The 20,199-nt window shown below is 33.7% G+C and overlaps 1 protein-coding gene across 1 annotated transcript in view; it reads left to right on the plus strand.

Annotated features, from left to right (window-relative positions):
- Nucleotides 1–20,199, plus strand: part of TNKS (tankyrase) — a 158,939-nt gene that overhangs the window by 66,144 nt on the left and 72,596 nt on the right. Inside the window, exons 4-5 of the mRNA XM_037525996.2 lie at nt 11,523–11,559; nt 12,302–12,377. Coding sequence (XP_037381893.1) covers nt 11,523–11,559; nt 12,302–12,377 — 113 coding nt within the window. The remainder of the gene's footprint in view (nt 1–11,522; nt 11,560–12,301; nt 12,378–20,199) is intronic.

A 20,199-nucleotide genomic window follows, 5' to 3' on the forward strand; every position in this document is an offset into this window, starting at 1 on the left:
TGGGTAAATACCTCGAAGTGGAATTGATGGATCATATGGAATGTATAAATATTGTACTTACTAGGGATAATATAAAAAAATGCTTGATGATGCTTTTCAAATTTAAAGCTTTTCAAATTTGATTTACTAACAATTACTTATTATTTCTCTCCATAAATCCATCTTTAGCAGGTTGAGGAATCTTTACACAGCTTTCCAAAGTCAATTAACATTTCATGAGATTGTTATATATAATTTAAAGTAAATCTAAAGTTAAAATTTAAAAATATAAAGCAAAATATATAACATAAACATTCATATTTTTCATTGTGGCTTATTCATTATTGACACATGAATATACTTGATACTGCTAGGGGTCAGTAGGTCACCAATTAGGGTATTAAGAAATGACAAATTTCTCTATGGTAGGAACTTATTCCTGATACATATACCTTTCTTAAGAATGAAGTTTTCTCTCTAATGAGGAATTAGAGATTTACTTTTTGTGAGGTTCTGTTCCTCTCAATAAGGTTTATCTGTTTTGGTGTGAAGAAGGAAAGCTCATCTGCATGGTTTTTCTAATTATCTTCTGCTGAAATAGCTTTCATTTTTTTCTTGGAAATTCTTTAAAGCCCTCTTATTTTTGCCAGTTTTATTGATGTAGTATACAATTTCCTTCTCATATTGTGATTATAGTTTTACAGAGTCCTAGCACAAATTTTTGGACTATAAGATGAAATACCCTGTTCATTTAAATAAAAGTCACTTATGTCACTTTATTATAGAGAAAGTTAGTGAGGTAGAGAGAAACCTGTTTTCTCAGACCTCTCAAATATTCTTTTTAATCAAAATTCCTTCACTGATGTTAATGAAGAGGAGGTCTTATTTCCTCAGAGATTTACAGAGAGAAATAGTAAGTAATTGTTAGTAAATCAAATTTGAAAAGCATCATCAAGCATTTTTTTATATTATCCCTAATACTCAGAGTAGTCCATAAATATTATCTTTCTCTTTCAACAGTGAGAATCATGAAACTCAGGAAGAATAAATGATTTGGTCAAATTCACATGGCTGGGGAGCAGAGCGAGATTCATTCAAAATGTCTGAGCCGAAATGTGATGTTCCATATTATGATTTACCAGAAATTCCCAAGCCAGACTAAGGCACTGACTCACCAAACAACATAGGGTAGAAGATTTCATTCATTTCCATTGGACAGGTGCACATAACACCCACCTTTATCATGAGTCATAAAATTAGAGGAAGGAGAAAGGTTAAAGACAGCAGTAACGCACCATCCTGACCATTAACAACTTTTTAGCCTCTCCTTTTATTGTTTGGTGTTATTTTTGGTTCTTAATAAACGTGTGTAACCCTGGAAGAGAATCATTAACTTGTCTTCCCTAAAATCAAAGACATAATGTAAAAGTCCCAAAAACAAATGATTTTGCCAGGATACTTTATTCTTGAATCAAAGAAAAATATATAAGCTCTAGAAAATGATTTCTGAGTGGGTTACTTTTACAACATGCATTTCAGAGGGCTTTATGGATAAAATTTAAATAAATGTGTTATTAAAAAGACAATATGAAACAAACTTGAATTAAGCCATATCAATATTAAATTATTTGGAATCTAGCTCAGGTCATGTATTTAAAAAAGTAGGTTGGAAACTTGAACCCTGAAGTTTGATTTGAATCTGCCTGTTTGGTTTTTTTAAAGATGAATTGGGAAGAAGTTAAAGGGAAGAGAAGAAAGAGCATTGTAAACATGAATCAGAGTACTTACATTTGACTGACAAGAATTTGTTGGTTAGAGTACTAACCACATAAAGGTAAAGATAGATTTGACTTCAGGGACTGCTGGATCCAGAGATTCAAACTATATCAGCTATGTGACTTGCTCTGTTTCTCTATCCCCTGCCCCAATTTTTTTTTACCCCACTCTCTGAGAGTACGTCTCTGCCTAGTATTCTCTGTTTTCTTTTTCTTGCTCCCATTCCTTTCCCCTTCTGCTCTCTTCCTTTGCTTGGAACTACTCTGTTCTTTTTTTTTGTCCCCTCCCCTTCTTCCCAAAGACTAATATCTGTCTGCATTTATGTTTTGATTCCTACTAGACAGCATCTTTAGACACTAAATTAAAATGAAATACTTTAAAAGATTCATTAACACAGAGGAGAAGAGATAAATAATGAAAATGCATAACATTCTAGAGCCTGTTCATCTCAATAGACCCAAATAGCAATTGCTTTGTTAACTTAACGCATAGTCTGGTGGAAGGTCATAATAACTGCCTCTGGATTGTCAAGAAAGGTTAAATTAGGTTTGGAATAATCCTTTTGCATGCACAGAAATGAGTGTAATATATTTCAGCAAGAAATTTCACCAAGAGCACAGAAATTAAAATGCTAAATTAGCAGCGATGTTGAAAATTTGACTATCTGTAGTTATCTAGTGCTTGAGTGTTCCTAGACAATTCATTTTTATGGTAGAAGCTTATGAGTATAAAGACTAAATGGTAAGTCTTATATGAAAGTGGTTGATAACTTGTAAGGGGAAAACAAGTCTATCAAAGAGAATACCAAAATACTCAAAAATACTTTTCCTTCAGAAATGTCTTAATACTTGATGTAAAATATTGTGTTTACATTAAAAATCATTATCTCAAAAAGAATTTTTTTAAACCACTATACAAATTTGAGCTCTTATTCAGGGAACATTTGTATGTAGTACTTGTTTATTCTTTTTGGGTTTTGCTCATCTATGTTTAGAAATGGTGGGAAACATTTTTTTAACAAAAAATCTACAGGAAAGTTATGGATAATGCAAATGCTGGAAAAAACAGATTTTAGCTTCTGAAAATTAATCTCTGAAAATCATGTCAGGGTTGTCTGCATGAAGTAATATATATCACAGATTAGTAAGAAGTTATGTACAAAATAAGAGGGAAAAGAAAACTGAGCAATCATCTATCACAAAGATACTAAGTCCTGAAATTACACAATAATTTCTGTCCTCTGAGAAGTAATAGCTAGACAGGCATTTATATCAGCACATGTAAAAGATAAGGAGTGATGACTCAGATTTCTGCATGATTCATATGATTGTCTCCTACATGTTTCTGATAGAAATTTTACTGCCCTGTCTTACTAGGTACTTAACAGAAGAGGCAACTAGGCAATAAAACTTTACTAAGGGATACGGTCAACTATATTCCAGATAAGAAAAGTAAAATGTACAGTTGCCAATAAAATGTACAGTGGCTTCATGTCTTGACATCTAGGAGAATGTATCCCAATAAGATAGCTCTGAGATTATCTAAATTTGAACATATCCTATATCCATTTTTCCTGGTTGCTATTTCAAATATAAATGTGTCCCTGACTCACATTTAGACACTAGAGACAATTCCCCCAAACAAAATACACATTAATTTTTCAAGAAAAAGGCCAGTGTGTCCTCTTCATTTCCTCAGCTTTAAAATCTTTCCTCTATCATTTTCTTCAATAATAATAAACATCCTCATATATCTACTTCTCAACTGAACAAAATAAAGTAGGTAAAAGTATAGGAAGAAAATTATAACCAAAGCAATTATATTACAATAGCCATTGTATTAACTTTATAAGAAGAAAATTGTTAAGTGAATTAAGGAAATAATCAATTGTATTGGAGTCTTTATTTGAAACTAAAGTTATGCTCAGGAAAAGAACAAACTGGTTATATCTCTTTTTACAGTCTTAGATACCATATTTTCCAAAATTTCTCTGGGAGAATGTTTTCTCTAGACTGTCTGGAATGCCTGCTAGCTAAACTGTAAACTGTCAACATCTGTCTTGAAATTGGCTATGCAAGAATCAAAGATTGTTCAATTTAAGCAGCTAAATTAATAGTTAAATAAACTAACTATATTACTTAAATGAATTATTCTAACCTAATGGGCATTTCTTGGTATGTGAAGTCACTCTGGTTATGTGTCCATTAAATATATGCTGAATCATGCTGCTGTGATTATATTCAGAAAGAGTTTTGGACAAAGTATTAATCTAAGAAAGAGACATAAATATTTTCCATTTTATTAGTATGCTTATACTTAGTAAACATGATATCCCTTGTTACACAAAAAGCTAGACATCAAATTATGAGTTCTGTTACATTGTGATCCATGCAATGCCTTCTCTTTTCTTGACATTCTTTCCATCCTTAATGCCACTATTTATATAATTTTTGTCTTACCATCATCCTATCTTAGCCATGTAACTAATCTTCAGTGTCTCCAGATCTTAACTCATTGAGTTCCAAGTTAAGTTCAATTTTAAATAGCTTTTCTGCTTAAAAAAAAAAAAAGACTCCATGTATCCCTCCCTTTCAAAGTCATGTTCAACTCTACAATTCAAGATATTTTCATATATGGATCAAATTGAATTTTTAATTATTCAGTGCCCCCCATTCCACTTCATCTTCCCAACATAAACTCAGTGTCACTCACTTTCAATACAAATACAGCTTGCATTTTCTTTGCTTGTATTAATAATTACCCAACCTCTATTCCACCTCTACTTAGTATATATAATTTTTCCAGAAAATGTATGGCCAAGCCTATGTATGACTTCATGAAATTCCTTTATAGCATTCCAACAGAAGATACTACCAAATGGTATAGGTTCTATTCCTCGCTTTGCCACTATATAGTTTTAAATTTTTAGGCAAGTTATTTACCTATTCTGGGTCTTAACTGAATCATAATAATTGTTTTTGTAAATCAGATTCTTAATCCAACAAGTCTGTAAAACTCAAACTGTAGGTGCAAATTTGAGTTTATATTCAAATCCCCAGGAACAGGGTTTCAGGTTGCTTTCATTAGCTCTTAAAAGTGATATAGATCAAAAAAGTTTAGCAATTATCATCTCCCTAATCTAAACCTTTCGTTTTGTACGCACAGTCTCACTCTCCCTCTCCCTCTCCCTCCTTCCCTCCCTCCCTCCCTCTCTCTCTCTGTCTCTCTCTCTCTGTCAATGGTTATTAAGGAAAAGCTTTAATGAAACTTACTACTTTTATCTAATGAAAGTGGCCCTCAACCACTTTTCCTTAACACAGCTGACTGAGTGAGAATGTTCACATAGATGATACCCTCCCATCAGCATCTGTTGTGCACTGCAACCTGCTAGATGAATAAGCTATTCTGTGGATTTGGCACCAATCTTAATGTACTAGCTTAAATTCCACCACTCTTTTCTCCTACTGATTCAAAATTCAGTGTGGTACATTTGTATGTAGCTAGTAGTAGCTATATATGTTTTTTATCTTGTAGATAGTGAATATATATTTGTTAAATGAATAAATGTTATCAAAGGAAAAATAATAAATGAAGGTTTTTTTTTTATGAGGGTTTGGATAAGGAAGATTATATATATAGTCCCATTAATCAGACGTCACTAAAGTTAATTAACTAATAGACATAGTGATACTTTTGGGAAAGTATAAGCCTCAGCAGCTATACATCACAATTGGTGCTTCTTGAGAAAAACAGAATTACAAAGTTACTATACCTTTCAGAGACTTTGTAAACTGTGGACACAATATGCAAAGATAAGACAGTCCTTACAACATTTGAAAAGTAATCACATATACTTTTACCCTAGCTTTCATTTCCTTAGTTCCTTATACTTGTTAAAACATTCAGAGGTCTGACAGTCCCCAAATAGGTGTCTCACAAAACTCTGGGCCCTCATCAGGCTGATGCATTGAGGATCCAAGCATCCTGATAAGAGCAAGGACTGCAGGAAAGTAATTTTCTTTTCACAGATAATAGTATGATTCCTATAAATCAAAATATACTATTTTCATATGTTCTCATAGTTCTAAGATTGCTGAGTTCTCATAGTTCTAAAACAAAATAGTTTCTTGAATAAAGGGATCTAATTTGTATACTTCCCATTTAAAAAATAATATGAAAGACCAAACAAAAATGAAATAAAAGGTTTGCAAATTAGTTCATTTTAGGTGAATAAGGTTGGAATTCTGACTGTGAGGTTGTGGTGGTACTATCATACTTCTCGTTAGCCAATTTTTTTCTCTTCTGTATTCTTTCTGTAGATGACATGTCCTGAATTCCAGAATTGAGTTTTTTTATATTTTATTTATTTTGTTTTTTAAGATTAATTTTTATTTGTGTATACAAGAACTGAGGTATAGGCCAGAGGTACAGGGGATTGGGGGTGGTACTGAGAGAACTCACCAGAGACATAGTGGGGAGCAGAACAGGCTATCCACTGAAATACAATGCTGAGAGAAGTAGCTGGCAAGTCAAGAGAGGTCTGCTGCACAGTATGGATTAGCTCCCTGGCCAGAGATCGAACTCATGCTGCAGTGGATGACAATAGCTTGATCACGCTGAGACTTTAACCCCTGCCTGGGGCCCCAGGAGGCCCCAGTTCTTTAAATTTTAAAAAACATAGTTTGGCAGTTTCTTATAAAGTTAAATGTACACTCACTATACAACCCTGCACCCCCCACTCCTACGTTTTTACCCAAGGGAAATGAATATATATGTCCATACAAAATTCTTGCTGCGTTTTTATAGTAGCTTTAGTCATAACACCAAGTGCCTGTAACAACTCATGTTTATCTGCTAGTGAAAGGTGAAGCAAATTTAGGCGCATTCACATAATAGAATGCCATTTAACAATCAGAAGGGACAAATACTGATATAACTAATAATATGTGTGAATGTCAGGAGCATTTTAGTAAATAAAGGAAGCTTGCATTTCTATAATTTCATTTATATGACATTTTATAAGCAGTTACCCTGTATGGACTGAACTCAGATCACTGGCTGTCATGAATGGGGTGGAATGTGTGGTTGATTGTAGAGAGATACATAGAAATCTTTTGGATGATAAATATGTTCATTATCTTGAGATAGTGGACAAAATTTTGTCAAAATTCGCAGATTTTATGAAGTCAAGTCTAAAGCTATACTCTGTAATCAAACCTTAATGTTTTTGCAGTGAAACATGATATCTGTGTATACTGAATGGGTTAGGTTTTGCTGCCAAATGAGTTTTTAGAATTTTTGGATTTGAGATTTGCAAATAAGAAATTATAGATTGATAACCACAGAAAAACGTTCACTGGTGTAGAACAAAGAATATAAAACTATTGGCCATGCTGTTTTAAATCAAATAAGGATTTTACTTTTCTGAGCTGCTTTTTGGGGACCAACATTGTGATAGTAAATAATCAATATCCCACTTCTCCCAGCTTCACCAACATTAGCAGAGACAGCTGATGGTTTAAATAACTGTGGGCATTCCAAGGACACTGACTCAGTACATGGTGTCATAATCTGCCATGCTTAGAATGAGAAATTCCGTCCTTCCTTCCCTCCCCTCCCCTCCTCCCTTCCGTCCCCTCCCTTGCCCACTACACACACACACACACACACACACACACTTCAGAATCTTCTCTGCAGCATAATCCAAATGGCTTTTTTAAAGTACAGGCAAACTTTTGCAGAATTGGTTAACACTGGTTAACGTTGATTAGTAATGTCCTTTAAGAATACCTCTTAACTTTTGATATTATGCTTTAAAGAATGTATCTCAGGATGCAATCATTTTTTGGTCAGTATGTATTTCTATATTTATGATCCAGATGTTAATATTTACATTTTTAACAAAAAGTTTCAAGAAGAAATCTTTAACAGTTTAACCTGTTTACAGCTTGTTATTGTTTTAAAAGTTATTTTATTGCTGTTGTTTTTTTTTTCTTTTGCTTTTATTGCTTCTTCCAAAGCTCAGGTTTGACTAGTTCATGCTCACATATTAGCTTAGTTTAGATACAGCCTGACAGATTTACTACGAGTGAAACATAAGAAAACTCATTTAACTTTCTTGGTGACAATTTCATTAACTGGAAATGAATATGTTGCGGATGATCCCTTAGAAGATTCTCAAGTTAGGCGTAACGAGACGGAAGAAGGGTGACTTTTAAATTATACCCCCCTCATTGCAGATACATATATATAACAAGAGATGTTACCTATCAGTGTGTATTATGCATGCTTTCATGTTAAGAAAAGAAAGATCAGTATTCTCTTTTGGTCCCTTACTGCTTTAAGAATTTGTTGTTCTATGTTCATAATCTTTCTGTGCTACTCCTTCTCAACAAAACCTAGTGTACTTTGATTCTGTCAGTTGCTGAAGAGAGGGGCAAAAGTCCCAATGTTGAAATTAAGATGTCAATATTATGACTTTTCTTTATTGATGTAGGTTTTCTTCATTTTTATTCAGAAAAAGCTGATTTTGTTTTTACACTAGGTAAAAGCAGAGTTGTTTCTGACTACCTCAAGAGAAATAGAAAGGTACTTTTATTCTTTCTCTCCATCTCCCTCCCTCTTTCTCTCTCGTTCTACACACACACACACACACACACACACACCCACCCTCTATCATTAGTTTACTAATAAAAACAGTTCAGACTTTAGGAAGTAACTTTGTGATTTGCTTATTTTATTCATCCCACTTGTTTTATTCTAATCAAAGAAAACTATTTAAGTCATCTATTTTCTCCATTCCTGGCTGCTATTATCTTGACTATAATTGCCTAGTTTCTTTTCTGGTTGATGTATTGCTAGCCTTTATCTGGGTGTTATTAAAGTATATAAGTGCTCCATAGAGCCCCATCGTCTCAGCCAGAATATTTTCCGATTCTCAGCTCAAATGAAACAGATCTGGTATTTTGGCTGTTAAGTAAGTAGCTCAGATTTGTTGTCAGAGTGTGTGAGGAACTCTAAATTCATTATGTTAGTTGTTCCGGCAATGTTGCAGTTGAAAAAATAGCTTCCCTGTTTATGGATTATAGTCCTTTGGCACCAAACAGTGGATGTTAGAATGTATTGCAGAAAAGCTGATTAAAAGTACTAGGTGCTCTTAAAAGTAAGAGTAGAAAGTCATTTTGTAATATCTATGACTCAATCTGTTGGTGCATTTATGTTTATTACCAGTTTATCCAGGTGGGAATAACATTTTTGCAACAGTGTGCCTTATGGAGAAAGCTTCAATAAGCTATGCTCACTGAGAAATTTATGTAGGTATACTGGTTGAAACTTTGAAGATCCCTAATACTTTGTAGTTTTATCACCCTAAGTTTATTAGAGTCATGTTTCATGATTTCAATAGTAGCTACTTGCAGTTCACAATTTTAACATATTTTTACTGTGTATCAGGAAATTTGTATTTACTCCAGCATATAAATTATATCAGAATTCACCTGTCTCCCCTCCCCACTTTAACTACTTTACACCCCAACAGAAGGTCACTGGAGTGGGGTATAGAAAATTGTATATAATTACAAAACTTACAGATCTTTAAATATGCTTTGCACTCCCCTTGTTAAAATTTTTCAATATTTCCTCCTTGTTTTCAAGATAAACTTCAAACTTCTTAGCACAAGAGCCATTCATAATTTTTCTGTTTCTCCTCTGCCCCTTCCAGTGTCCTCTGCGTCAGGTTTAGAGCGACCTTTCCCTTCTCGCATCACTTTGGTTGCAGCCCTTTCCCTCTCTTCTTCACTTGAGCACCACCTGTTCTTCCTGCAAGATTCTACACAAGTTTCCCCTCTTCAGGACCATCCTTGAACCAGAATTACCCTGCTGGTCCCACTTAGACTAGCCTGCAAGTGCTCTATAGCGTCTCGTCAGGCTCTTTTCGTACTCTCATTTCCTTCCTTGTCTGTCCTGTTTAATAGACTAATGTTCTTTAAGTTCAGAAATGATAGACGTGTCGTTTGGTATTAAACCCAGCATTTATGCCTTTCAAATAAATGTTTGCTGATTGACCGAATGACTTTTACAGATAATTCCATAAATGGTTTAATTTGTGCTCTTTTGAGAGTGTGGGGTATACCATTTTCCTCACTTGAAGCCTTTTAAATTGACTTTCCTGTTGCCAACTAAAATTTTTGGGAAGGTGGTTCTTTGGCTCTGGAAGGCAAGAACCTTATTGGCTATGGGACATAACACTATGCATCTTAAACTGTTAGTGAAATAATCTGAAATATGATACCTGGGAATTGGAAAGACCAACTCATAATCATGAAATTGTACCTTTTACTTACTGATATGTGCCATTGAACCTGTGACTTTATTGGCATATAAAATTGCCTTAAGAGAGAATAGTTCACAACTTTTTCTTTTTTCGAAAATATGTTTAGTTTCTAAATTTTAATGTAACCTTAATCTGATAAGCACAACAGAATTTAAACTAAGGGAATATTTGCTAATGATGGGTTATAGAATTTAATCATGTGCTGGTGGCCCTGAGGTGTCTTTATTGTATTTGCATCTGCATTCTGTAACAAAACAGAAAGCGAATGTTTTTGAAAATACATATTTACAAATGAGATTTTAAAAAATAATTTAAGATATTTCTTAACAGAATTATAACATTTTCACTTCATCTAAAATTTTCTTCTTACATGTATACTTGATATTTCCTTTCACCTAATTTTATTTACTTGGACATTTTGTATAATTATTTCTCTAATGATATAGCATTTTGATATAGCTGAATCATAGTCCTGGCTGTTCTTTTTATTTTTTGAAAGAAGAAATACTTTATTATTAAAATTCCTTGTTCTTCATTTGAGCTTGCAAAAGAACTTGCTTGTTAGGTCTTGAAATTGGACTGAAGATTTTAAATTATAAATCTCCTTTCAGCCTAATATATATATAAAAAAAATAGAATGAAGAAAAAAAATCCATGTCTCAATAGTTGTAGATCTGCTCATTCTCAGGCTCCAGCCTCCTTTTAAAAAATATTTTTAAGACATTTTTTCCTTAAAGTTGGTAATTGAATTGGTATAAATGTAAAGATTGCAGCATCTTAAAATATTATTGTCGTTTAAGACTGTATTCGCAGTCTTGGTGTTTGGAGCGCTGCCTCCAAGAGGATACTAGCATTTGGTACGTAGTTCACGTATTTCTTGTCTACAGACCTACCCTATTGAGGCAAAGGCTTCATGATTCTGATATTGTTTTTCTACCGCTATAAAGCTTAGCAATGATAATTAATGTTTTTTTAACTTTCCATGTCAGTACAAATAAAACTGAGTTTTTTGAAGACCAGTAATTTGTACCTTTAAAGAGCTACATTATTTTGCTTTTGTCTCAGAATGTATTATGCTTCACAAGTATACTGTGACAGTCTGAATAGAAAAGGGGGGAGGGGACATTGTCTTCAGCTGGCATGCTGTTATCAGAGGGAATGTGTTTCTGGACATGAGATTTAGCATTCATTGGTTGTCTGAAGAAAGCTATTTCATCTGAGGATTGGACAAGAAGCTGCGTCAATTTGCTGCCCGTCTCCAAGGCACTGGTGATGCTGCCTTCACAAGCTGGCTAACGTCACGGCTCCATCACCCAGCGGGGTGTGGACTCTCTTTTTCTGTTCTTCTCTATTTAATTCTGTATTTGCTGCCTACTGCATTTCTTAATCTGTCTTCTGCCAAATGCTAACAGCATGATATTTTGCAATCATCTAGGTGAATACAAGAAAGACGAACTCCTAGAAGCTGCTAGGTAAGTGATTCCATTCATTTTAAGTGAGTATAATGCATTTAAGGGAGAAAGGGGGAGGGCAGGTGGAAGACTGTAAAATTATAGCATGTTATTGTCTTGCTTGGATTTTGTTATAATGTGAAGAAGATTTTATATTCAATCTTTGTATACTTTATTTGTCATGATCAGTGTATTAAACGATAGTCTTTCATATGGTGATGATTATAAGGTTAATTTTATTTGGTACATTTCTTATTTGGTACCTGCAAACCTTAGTTGCCCAGCTTTTCAAATGATACTATTGGAGTATTTAAATTCCTCTGTCTGTTTATCTCTGAAAATTTTTCTAACAAAGCTTGAGTGAAGGGTATAAAGTAAATGTTAAAAATCCCATCCATTTTCTTTTGTTCTTGGTCATTTATAATTTAATTGATTAGCATTTTGTATGTTTTTTAACTCAAGTGTTTTAGATCACTTATCAGAATAAAGTTTGTTTGTAATTAAGAAGGTGACTTCATGCACATAAACATAAATGAAAATGTAGAAAGCTATATTATCCAGCATGTACCACTATATAATCATTAACAGGAATTAAGTAGGAAATATATTAATTGAATTGAATATAACAAAAGAGATTCATTGTGAACCATATAAAAGAAATCAAAACAAATCCATATTATTTTCCACTCTTGTGAAAAATATTCATAAACATTCATAAACAACTCTATAATTTTATAGAAATTGACTTACTACCTTTTTATAGGAGTGGTAATGAAGAAAAACTAATGGCTTTACTGACTCCTCTAAATGTGAACTGCCATGCAAGTGATGGGCGAAAGGTAAGTTATTTAAAATATAATATCCCCCTTCAATAATTTCTCTTAGCTTTGTGGTTGACATTTTTGAAGTTGGCATATATACACACGAGCATTCACATGTATATATATGGCTTTATTTTTGCTTGCATCTTTTCACGGTAAAATGAAATGCTCCCTGTATATGTATTGGCAGTTGTGACATATTCATAGAGCTGATGAAACATGGATCTTAAGCCTTTTTCTCTTAAATATCAGACACTAAAAGTTGTTAACTGAAACTTCGTTTTGTTGATGGTTAAAATTATAACGGCATATATTATGTTTCTGTTTACAATCATAGAAATTGGAAGTATTTGTTTATGTCTTACTATCTTTTGTTAGAATCTTTGTATTTTTTATTTATTATTTGGTGGAAGAAGATTTGCTTCCTAGACACCAACACTTTTTACATTTAAAACTGAAAAAATGCTGCTAATAATTTCTTTTAGGTCTGTATAACAGCCCTGCTTTTTGTTTAATTGTTTTTGTTGGCTAAGTTTTTAATGAGGTAAATTGTGGAAAAATAGATTAAAGCAGAGGAAATTTTCTTCATTAATACATGGTTGTCATAAATGTAAATTCCCATATAAGATGTACAGCAGGCAGCTTCCTTCTCTGCTTTATATTCTCATCGAATATAGACTGAAATATAACCCTTTACAGCCTTTGTAATTGGCTGCAAAGTTTTATAGTGATTTACCTAATAGATGTTGCTAAACAAAGCACTTCGTACTGTAGTCTTTTTTCACTGAGAAATTTTTATGTTTTTAAAAACCTAAAATATTTTTAAAGTTATACTCTGATATAGAGGAAAATTATCTTGTGCCTAATATTTAAAAAATGAATTCCTTTGAAATTATTTATAGTGTGAAAACATGTTGTGGAAAATGTCAAGATGGATGATACCCTTTAGAAATAATAAACTTTTCTTTTAAAAACTCACTTTTCTAGGAATAATAATTTTAAAGATCAAAATTATTGTTTGCCTTGACTACCTTCACACTTTTTCAATTTCTAATGAAGTCCATATAATAATAACAAGGAGTTGAGTCCCTAAAAATATGTATTATTTGTAATTGTGCGGAGCTTGTGTTTTGTTTCACATGACCTGAGTGTTCATTTTCTCTGGATAATTTGGAGTGAGGCTTTTACTTTTATGTCTATCAAGCTATAAAATAGCAAACATTTACTCAGTACTACTAATGATTTCGGGTGATATTTTAAAGTGATAACTGTTCATTTTCCCCTTCAATTTCCAAGTTGCTCTGGGGATTTTAGCATACTTGTTTATACTTTGAGCTCCAGATTTTGTTTGGATCCTCTCAATAGATAAAGTGACTTTCATCACTGGGTAGAAAAGGGCCTTGTTAACTGTGGTAAGTGCATATATATCTTTATACAGAGTTCTTTAGCTTTGCCTTCTTTCATTTTCCTTAGTCATTTTATTATTGCACAATTTAGTGAAATTATTATAGCTGGATTTGATTTCAATCCCTGCCTTACCCTTATTTCTAGTTCAGTGAGTCCTAATAATAAAGGCGTGTGAGCACTGATACTTAGCAATTTGTTGCTTTCTTCTTTTTGCTGTATCCCCTACACATATTTATAGATCTCCTTTATTTTTCTTTCTCCCCAAGGGAGGATAACGTTTTCCTTATTCCTTTACTGGAACCTATGTATTTCTCACCTAAATTCTCATGATTCCTTTTTTTGCGTTACTCTCTGGCATTTACCACATAGTTCTTGAATTACATAGTTATTAACACATGTCTTTCTTCTACTCAGCTTTTCGCTCTCATTTTGCACAGGATCAAGCCTAGCACTTTGCATGTTGCAGAAGCTTAGGATATGAATATGTCCCCTGATAAGCATAATTTTATACATTGAATTAAAAAAAACTGTACTCTCTGCATTTAGAAAGTTAACTAAAATATATTCATGGGGGTTATGTTTTTTGTTAATATATATTAATACTAGTATTATTTTATTACTTCACCTTTGAGTAATTATACTGTGAGGGAGAATTATTTATTTTAAGGTGGCGCAAGGGGTTAAGCACTGCACTATGAAGCAATCCACAGCCTCTGCAGCCCGCTGCTCCCCTCAGCAGTGTGTTTTAGTCAGTCTGCCTGTTCTGTTTCCCACTCTGTCTCTGATGGATCCTCTCACCCACTGCATCTCTGGTCTGTCCCCCAGCTCTTGTGAGCATAAATAAATAAATCTTAAAAAAAAAAAAAAAAAAAGAACCTGTCTCAGAATACTGTGTGAAACATTCTTTTTTTTTTTTTTTTTTTAATTTTCTAGAGGCATGTCTTATTTATTTATTTATTATTTGTTTGTTTGTTTGTTTTATACATGCACTGGGTACAGTCAGAAGACGGGAGGGTGAGAGAATTCACCAGAGCCAGAGCGGGGAGCAGAGCAGGCAGAAGGACCTAAGGACACTGCTGAGGGGAGCAGCGGGCGGCAGGAGAGGTCTGCGCGCCATGTGGGACCCTCCTCCGGTGGCCGGGGAGCAGCCGGGGATTGAACCGGCTGCAGAGGTTGCAGGCAGCTTCGCAACCCAGCGCTCAACCGCTGCGCCACCGGGGAGGCCCTGTGTGAAACATTCTTAACATGAACAATGCAGTAATTTTCCAAAATGGGCTCTGTTACCTTTTTAGATTATCAGTGTTCTCAAATTAGCTGGAAAAAAAATTAGATTAAGCATTTACAGGTTTCAGTGCTATGCATATAATATAAAACATTATTCATAATGGTCCATCATTATGTAAAAATGAACATAAAATTTTATAATAAGTTTGAATAATGTTCATATTTAGATATTGCCTTCATTTATGCCACAAAGTAATGCTTCTTAAATGTATCAATTGCAGTCAAGTCAGGAGGCAGTGACTATTCTGGGTGCTAATTAAGATTGGGTTAAGATGATAATATCGTTTGTTTTCTTGTATTTGTGTCCAAAAAGTGTATAAGCAAACCTAGCTGTTAAAATACAACTCTGCCATACATAGTTAGTGTTTTTTTAGACCACTTGCATGTGTTTATTTAGTATTAGAAACTTAGATTGTATATTAATAGAGTTTATATATATAGTAAGTTAGTCAGGTATATAAAATGTTATTTATTGAATTTGTATTTTAGACCACAGTGCAGAATCAAATCCTTTTTTAGAGGGTTTCTAAATGTCTTATTAATGCTTAAATGAATCCTAACCTTTCTCTTTTTACTATAATTTCTGGTTTATAAGTTTAAAATGCCCATGAAAATATCAAATTTATAGCGGTTTTAGGTTTGTTATACTATTAGCTAGTATGTGGAGAATTGGCCTAGATAATGTTTGAGGGTTTTAGACTTGAGCATGTCTGTTTTATGAAATACGTGGGATTATACAGTGACAGTGTAAAATTTTAAGTACTCTGTTAATTCTATACCATGACTGATGATTATCTAATTAGGTAATATGTGAATGGTTAACATCTTTATTTCCCATAGGCATTTGATTTTTTTGACCTGTAGAATTTGGGGAATAGTGAGGTAACAGTAAGGCTTTACATCATTTATATTATTATAGTATGATATTATGCCTTTTATTTTACATGTTAAATCAATGTTGGAACTTGGCTGCTCTAGAAATTTGCAGTTTTTTCAAAACCTAAATAGCAAAGGCAGAAGTTTTTTTGTAATATTTTCTTCCAAATTGCAATTTTCTCATACAGTCATACACACACACTAATGAGGGTCACTTTAGAAATACAGGAGCATAGAACTTTTTTTTCCTTTTTTCATTATGATTAGGCAACACATTCCACACTTCCTCATTTTGAATTACAGTGAGGTGCATCCAAATCCTTAAAACAGGTTGTTTCCTTTCTAGAATTCTTCTTATTCCAATATTTTCAAACTTATATTTGTTATCCTTAATTTCCTTACACATCTTGAAATTAGAGATTTTATTAACAATTATCCAGTATTCTAGCCTTGTGTGATAAATTTGATGTGGTGTCCTCCTGTTTTTCAGTATTATTTTCCTAAGGATGCCTTTTTGCTATGAATGAAAATATCTGAATACATCCTACATTATTGCAACACTCACCCCTTTTCAGAGTTCTTTTTGGTGCCTTTGTATATTCCTTTTCCTGGCTGCCTTTATTTCCTTACAAAATAAATGTTCTAATTTATCCTTATAACAAGGTATAGGTTGGAGTTAGTAATTACTGTACATATTATTAAGTAATAATTATCTGTATCTTTGCATATACATTCATATACCATGCCAATTATTTCTATGATTATAAGTCACCAAATATTGAAAGTAACCAATGTTTAGTTGGTACTTAGTTTTTCATAAAGTATCCAATTTAATTTCTGGTATTACAGGCTTCTTTCTGCTCCATTCATTCATTCATCCAACATTCCATACCTATCTTCTGTAGATCATATATATCATATCATATATAGTGATCTATCATATGGATCACTGTTCCAAGTGTCATGAGAAATAAATAAATATATATTTAATGGTATTGTTTCTTAAGGAGCTCAGAGTTGATAGAATGATTAAGACATTATCCAGTACATTGAAGCTAATGTATTATAAAGATATATGATTACTTTTGTTGTGATACAAGGTGTTGACCTGGGGTGAGTCTTTTCTTTTTTTTACTGGCCTTTTTATTTTTAAGCATTCGTATTTAGACATATATCCTTGTCTGTGAGAATCCACAAATTTAGGTGCACAGGTAATTGAAGAATTGATTTAAATTCAGAGGGATTAACTAGAATTTCATTAAATGTCAGATTTCTACTATGTAAATGTTTGCCTTCATAAAATAGTTAATAATGAATAAGACACTGGAAACAAAAAGAAGTATTGTAAGATTATTTTTAATAGCAATCAGTCTAAAGTAATGTAGAATTTAGTAACACAGAATTGAAGATACCATAAAAAACTGTGATAAAAGAACAGATAGACCCTGAAGTTAGACACATTGACTTCTGTTCTCTGTTCTTCCACCATTCTGATTATGTGACTGTGGCATTATTAGTACCTTTTTCAGTGTACTCATTGGTAAATGGGGATAACCATAGGCATTCCATAAGGCATTTGAAATCACTTGAATTAATGTTATTAATGTGTACAGTTTGCAGCACTTAGTAGATCCTCAGTAAACTAGATCCCTATTCTTTTTGTACATTTTTTAAGCTTTTGGATATATTTAGAATGGGGGGAAAAATAGAATGAATACACACTTTCGAGTATTCCAATATTTCCTTCTTCCTCCTTAAATTGTTCTTATTTTCCAAGCTCAGATCCAGGTGGTATTTGGAAAAAATGTATGTTAACATAATATGCAAAGCATATAAAATAATTTTTTTTGAATTTGGTCTTTCACTTTGCTCAGTGTCACATTCAATAAATCGATTTGATCAAATTAGTAATTTATAAATGAATTCAGAAATGTATTCTTGAGATATATGTTTATCTATATCTGTGTCTATGTCAATATATATATACCTATTTCAAATAGCATATTTATTAAAAAATTAATAGCTGTCTGAAATTAATACAATATTCATTTGGATTCCAAAAAGTACATCCAGTGAAACACAGAAAATATATAGGAATAGTGCAATTTTTTTGTGTTTACTTTTAAATTTTAGTTATATGCATTTTTCATATTCTAATATAGAATTCCTCAGTAACTCCCTCCTTCATTATAAATCTTCTTTAAATATATTTGACCAGAATTTAACAATCCTTATCTGATAGATTGTTACTTTGAAGCCCACTCAATGACCTTTGCCTCTCATTATTTATGCTCTTATTTAGTCTCTTCTTACAGTGATGGAGCAAAGTGTAGGACTGTTTGGATAAATGAAATTGTATTCTAATATTGCCAGTTCCAGGACTAGCCTCTGAATTGGCCTGGCAGCTGCTGGCTTCTTGTTTTCAAAATGTTCCTTCTTGGAACCCAGCTGTCATGTAATGAGGCAGCCCAAGCAGCCATGTGAAGAAGGACTGGGGCCTGTAGCCAAAGACCCACCTGATCTCAGTTAAGTTGCTAAATGACTGACCTTCCAGGTGTCCCAACTATTCTAGCTTCCTGAGCTCCCAGTCCAACCTCTACAAGACATCAGCCATCCAGGCACCCTGGGTCTTACTACATAGGACATCCACCCAAAACCCACCATTTTGGGGGTTATTTGTTGTGTTATAATAGATAAGTCAATTATATTGCTGTAAGAAAATATGATTCAATGCTTATTATCTATCGGGCAAGGAGGATTATGTGTTCTCTGAGGTGGTTTACTGAAATTGGTTCTTTCATGGCTGCTTGGAAGAATAAGGATTTTTAAATAAATACCCAAATATATTTATTTCTTTAGATATACAATTATTTTTAATTTGTAGTTTGCAGTTTATTTTTCACCAGAATGAAAAAAATAATCTCATGTATATCTTTTGAGGTCATTGTGTTTTGGTAAAAGAAGTGACTTGAAACTAGAAGATCTAGTTTCACTAGATCCCAACAAAAGCAGGCAAGAAAAGTATAAAATCTTTTTTTTTAAAGATTTATTATTTTTATTAGTACAAGAATTGGGGGACAGGCTAGAGCCATGGGAGGGTGAGAGGATTCACCAGAACAGAGCCAGGAGCAGAACAGGCAGACAGACCAAAGACACTGCTGAGGGGAGCAGTGGGCAAGATAAGAGAGGTCTGCCAAGCCATGTGGGAATCTCCCCAGCTATCTGGAAATCGAACCGATGCTACAGAGGCTGCAGACAGCTTCACAGCGCTGTGCTCAACCCGCTGCGCCACCGGGGAAGCCCAGAAAGTATAAAATCTTTATCCTTACATATATTCATTTTGTAACAGTAAGAGCTTGAAAATATCTTTTTAAAATTTTTCATTCAGGAATTGCTTCTACTAAAATAGTATGTTCTGTCAAGCATGACATCTATGCTGGTGAGGGTAATTAGTACCCATGCCAACTTTGCTGTTTCTCTCCTTGAGAAAAGAATTTTTAGTAGAAAGAGGAACCACAGTGTTAAAAAGCAGGTGATGAAACTTAGGAGTTCATTTTAACTCTGCTTAGCCATTCTCTGCTTAACTTTGGTTTTTCCTACACTTATACCAAAAACATAAAAGTTTCCTACAGTTTTCATAATGAGACTAGTTGAGGGAAAGAAAAGGAATGAGTGCTAAAAAAAAAAAAAAGGAATGAGTGCTAAATCATGTTGCTATGAGTTTAATTCATTATTAAAATTTGGTTTATAAGCCAAATTACAGAAGTGACACTTTAGTATATCTCCTTTTAAAATCATAAGAATCTAAGGATAAGTGCTTTTTCTTCCTCTACAAGTAAATTAAACTTTATAAGATAGGGTAGATTACAACTGCAAATATGTTGAAAAACATCCATCTGGCAGAATGTTAAGATGGGGTCAGGAAGAAACACACAAAGTGACTAGCAGCAGAAATAAAGGTGAGACTTAATTATGGATTTAAGAACTTTGAAATTACTTGTAATTTTGATTTAGCATTATTAGAAATAGTTGTTTGGGCCTCCCCGGTGGCGCAGCGGTTGAGCGCTGGGTTGCGAAGCTGCCCGCGGCCTCTGCGGCGCCTGTTCAATCCCCAGATGCTCCCCGGCCACCGGAGGAGGGTCCCACATGGCGCGCAGACCTCTCCTGCTGCCCCCTGCTCCCCTCAGCAGTGTACTTCAGTCCTTCTGCCTGCTCTGCTCCCCGCTCTGGCTCTGGTGAATTCTCTCACCCTCCCACGCTTCCGACTGTACCC

The sequence above is a fragment of the Talpa occidentalis genome, unplaced genomic scaffold (assembly GCF_014898055.3).
Source record: "Talpa occidentalis isolate TD23 unplaced genomic scaffold, MPIMG_talOcc4v2.1 talOcc4.4, whole genome shotgun sequence".
Taxonomy (NCBI): Eukaryota; Metazoa; Chordata; class Mammalia; order Eulipotyphla; family Talpidae; genus Talpa; species Talpa occidentalis.